This window comes from Pteropus vampyrus, unplaced genomic scaffold (assembly GCF_000151845.1).
Source record: "Pteropus vampyrus isolate Shadow unplaced genomic scaffold, Pvam_2.0 Scaffold196, whole genome shotgun sequence".
Classification (NCBI taxonomy): Eukaryota; Metazoa; Chordata; class Mammalia; order Chiroptera; family Pteropodidae; genus Pteropus; species Pteropus vampyrus.
In genome coordinates, this window is record NW_011888977.1 from 1,041,047 (window position 1) to 1,043,042 (window position 1,996).

At 48.3% G+C, this 1,996-nt stretch overlaps 1 protein-coding gene across 1 annotated transcript in view; it reads left to right on the forward strand.

Moving 5' to 3' along the window:
• PEPD (peptidase D) overlaps positions 1-1,996 on the forward strand; it is a gene marked incomplete at its 3' end in the record, with an annotated part of 115,576 nt that overhangs the window by 23,287 nt on the left and 90,293 nt on the right. Inside the window, exon 5 of the mRNA XM_023537696.1 lies at positions 1,613-1,660. Within this exon, the coding sequence (XP_023393464.1) occupies positions 1,613-1,660 (48 nt within the window). The remainder of the gene's footprint in view (positions 1-1,612; positions 1,661-1,996) is intronic.

Below are 1,996 nucleotides of genomic sequence, written 5' to 3' on the forward strand. Positions count from 1 at the left end.
TTTTTTAAGGAAATTTTTTAAAGGACTTAACAAAGATGTTCATCAGAGCATTACTTACAATAGTTAATCCTTAGAAATAATTTAAGTGTCCAATAGAGGATTGAATAAATTATGCTACATCTGTTAAGAGACTATGACACAGCCATAGGTTCAACTCTAGGCTTTATGATCTAACTTAAATAAGCATTTCTCATTTGTGAAGTCTGGACATTTGCAGCACCAGCTTCATGGGTGGTTAAATGACATGGTGTCTGAAGTGCCTGGAAGGCCATTGTCAAGGGCTCCCTGGCCATTCACCATCCCCGGCAGTAGTGACTGGTAAAAATCAGGGATTTGAAGAATATTTAATGACAGGGAATAAGTGAAGCATGTAACTTTGTGTGATCCAAATGTCATTACAGATCTCTGTTTTTATGTGCAGAGATAAAAGGTCTCTGGGGATGAGATTGTAGGTATATTTTATCTTTTTATAGTTTTCAGTATCTTCCAAGTTTTCTCTGGGAGCCTCTTAGTATTAAGAAGCATGTATATATACGTACGTCAAAACTATCAAAACATGCACTGTAGAGTATGCCGATGACAGCTCAATAAAGCTTAAAAACAGCAAATAACAGATCGTCCTCACTCTCACCGTGTCAGTGTTAAAGTACTTAGATGGGGGTGTGGGGAGGGGCGAGGCCTACAGAGGGGAGACTGTTCTCTGAGCTGGGGGCTCAAATACAATAGGAGCTGTAGTAGCCAAGATGCAGAACAGATGGGGGTGGGAACCAGGAGAGGAAGAAGGTCCTCCCCCTAGGGTTGTTGGCACCCAAGTGTGCAGACGTCATGGCTAATACAGTGTGATGGGCACTTGGCCAAGGGAATGATGACGGTCAGTGGGGCAGTGGAGGAAGGAGTGAATGAACCTGCCTGGGTGGCCACGGACCTCAATCCCGAGTACGAATTGACGAAGCAGCTAAGATAGGGAGAAGGCACTGTAGGCAGAGGGGAGAGCCTGGGCGAAGGCATGAGAGATGAGCTTGCATGGTGTACTCATTCAGGGGTTTGGGGCAGGAAGCAAGCAGCAGAGGGATGTGAGGCCTGAGTGGGCCATGGTGGAAGGATGGGGTGTGGGGATGTGGGCTGGGGGCTTGGGGCAGATGTTGGGGACAGCTAACTTCCCATGGTCTAAAAGATTAATGGGTGGCAGGGGGAGCATGGAGGAAGGTGTCTGCTCTGGGGAGGGGAGTCTGGTGGGGCCAGTGCCTAAGAGGTTGCCAGTTGTCTTTCGGGAGGGACTTGGCAGATGAACAGAAGGGCTGGTCTTAGAGGGTGGGCAGGTCTGGCTGTTGGGAGCCCGGGATTCCTGTGTGGAGGTAGGGCAGCATGTGGGGAAGTGTGCCAGACTTATGTTTGAATCCCTCTCTGCCACTTGATAGCTGTGTGGCTTTCAGAAGTCCTTAATTTTCTGTAAGCCTCAGTTTCCTCATCGGCAGGATGGGACAACAACAGCACTTCCTCGTTTAAGGATCTGCTCTGTAAGTGTGAGCCATCATTAAGTGATAGTCGTATAGCATCTCCATCCGACTTCCTGTGGTTGCTCTAAAGTGGATTTTTCTTTCTCACCTCTCAGATTGCCAGTGTCCTGACGTCACTGAGCCCCTCTGTCCTCCTCACTTTGGTAAGTGGCAGGTATCCAGGGGCCAGGCTGTGTTTGCGCATGGGGAGGGGTTTTAGGGAGCTGCCTGCCCCTGCAGAGGTTGGGGCTATAGGGGAGGACTGAGAAACTGAGAGGAATGGTCATTGGTGATTAGTAGTGTCACCTTGGTCTGAACGGCTGGATTCTCTGGTCTCTTTGTCCCCAATTCTCTGGTCTCCTTTGGATGTGCTGTGTCCTGTCATGAGGCCACTGTGGATGAGACACCATACCCACTCCAAGGGTTAATACCTGGCTAGAGGATGTATTTGTATCACGCTGAACTCAGAGGATTTGCGGATGTAGAATATTAATTTGCTT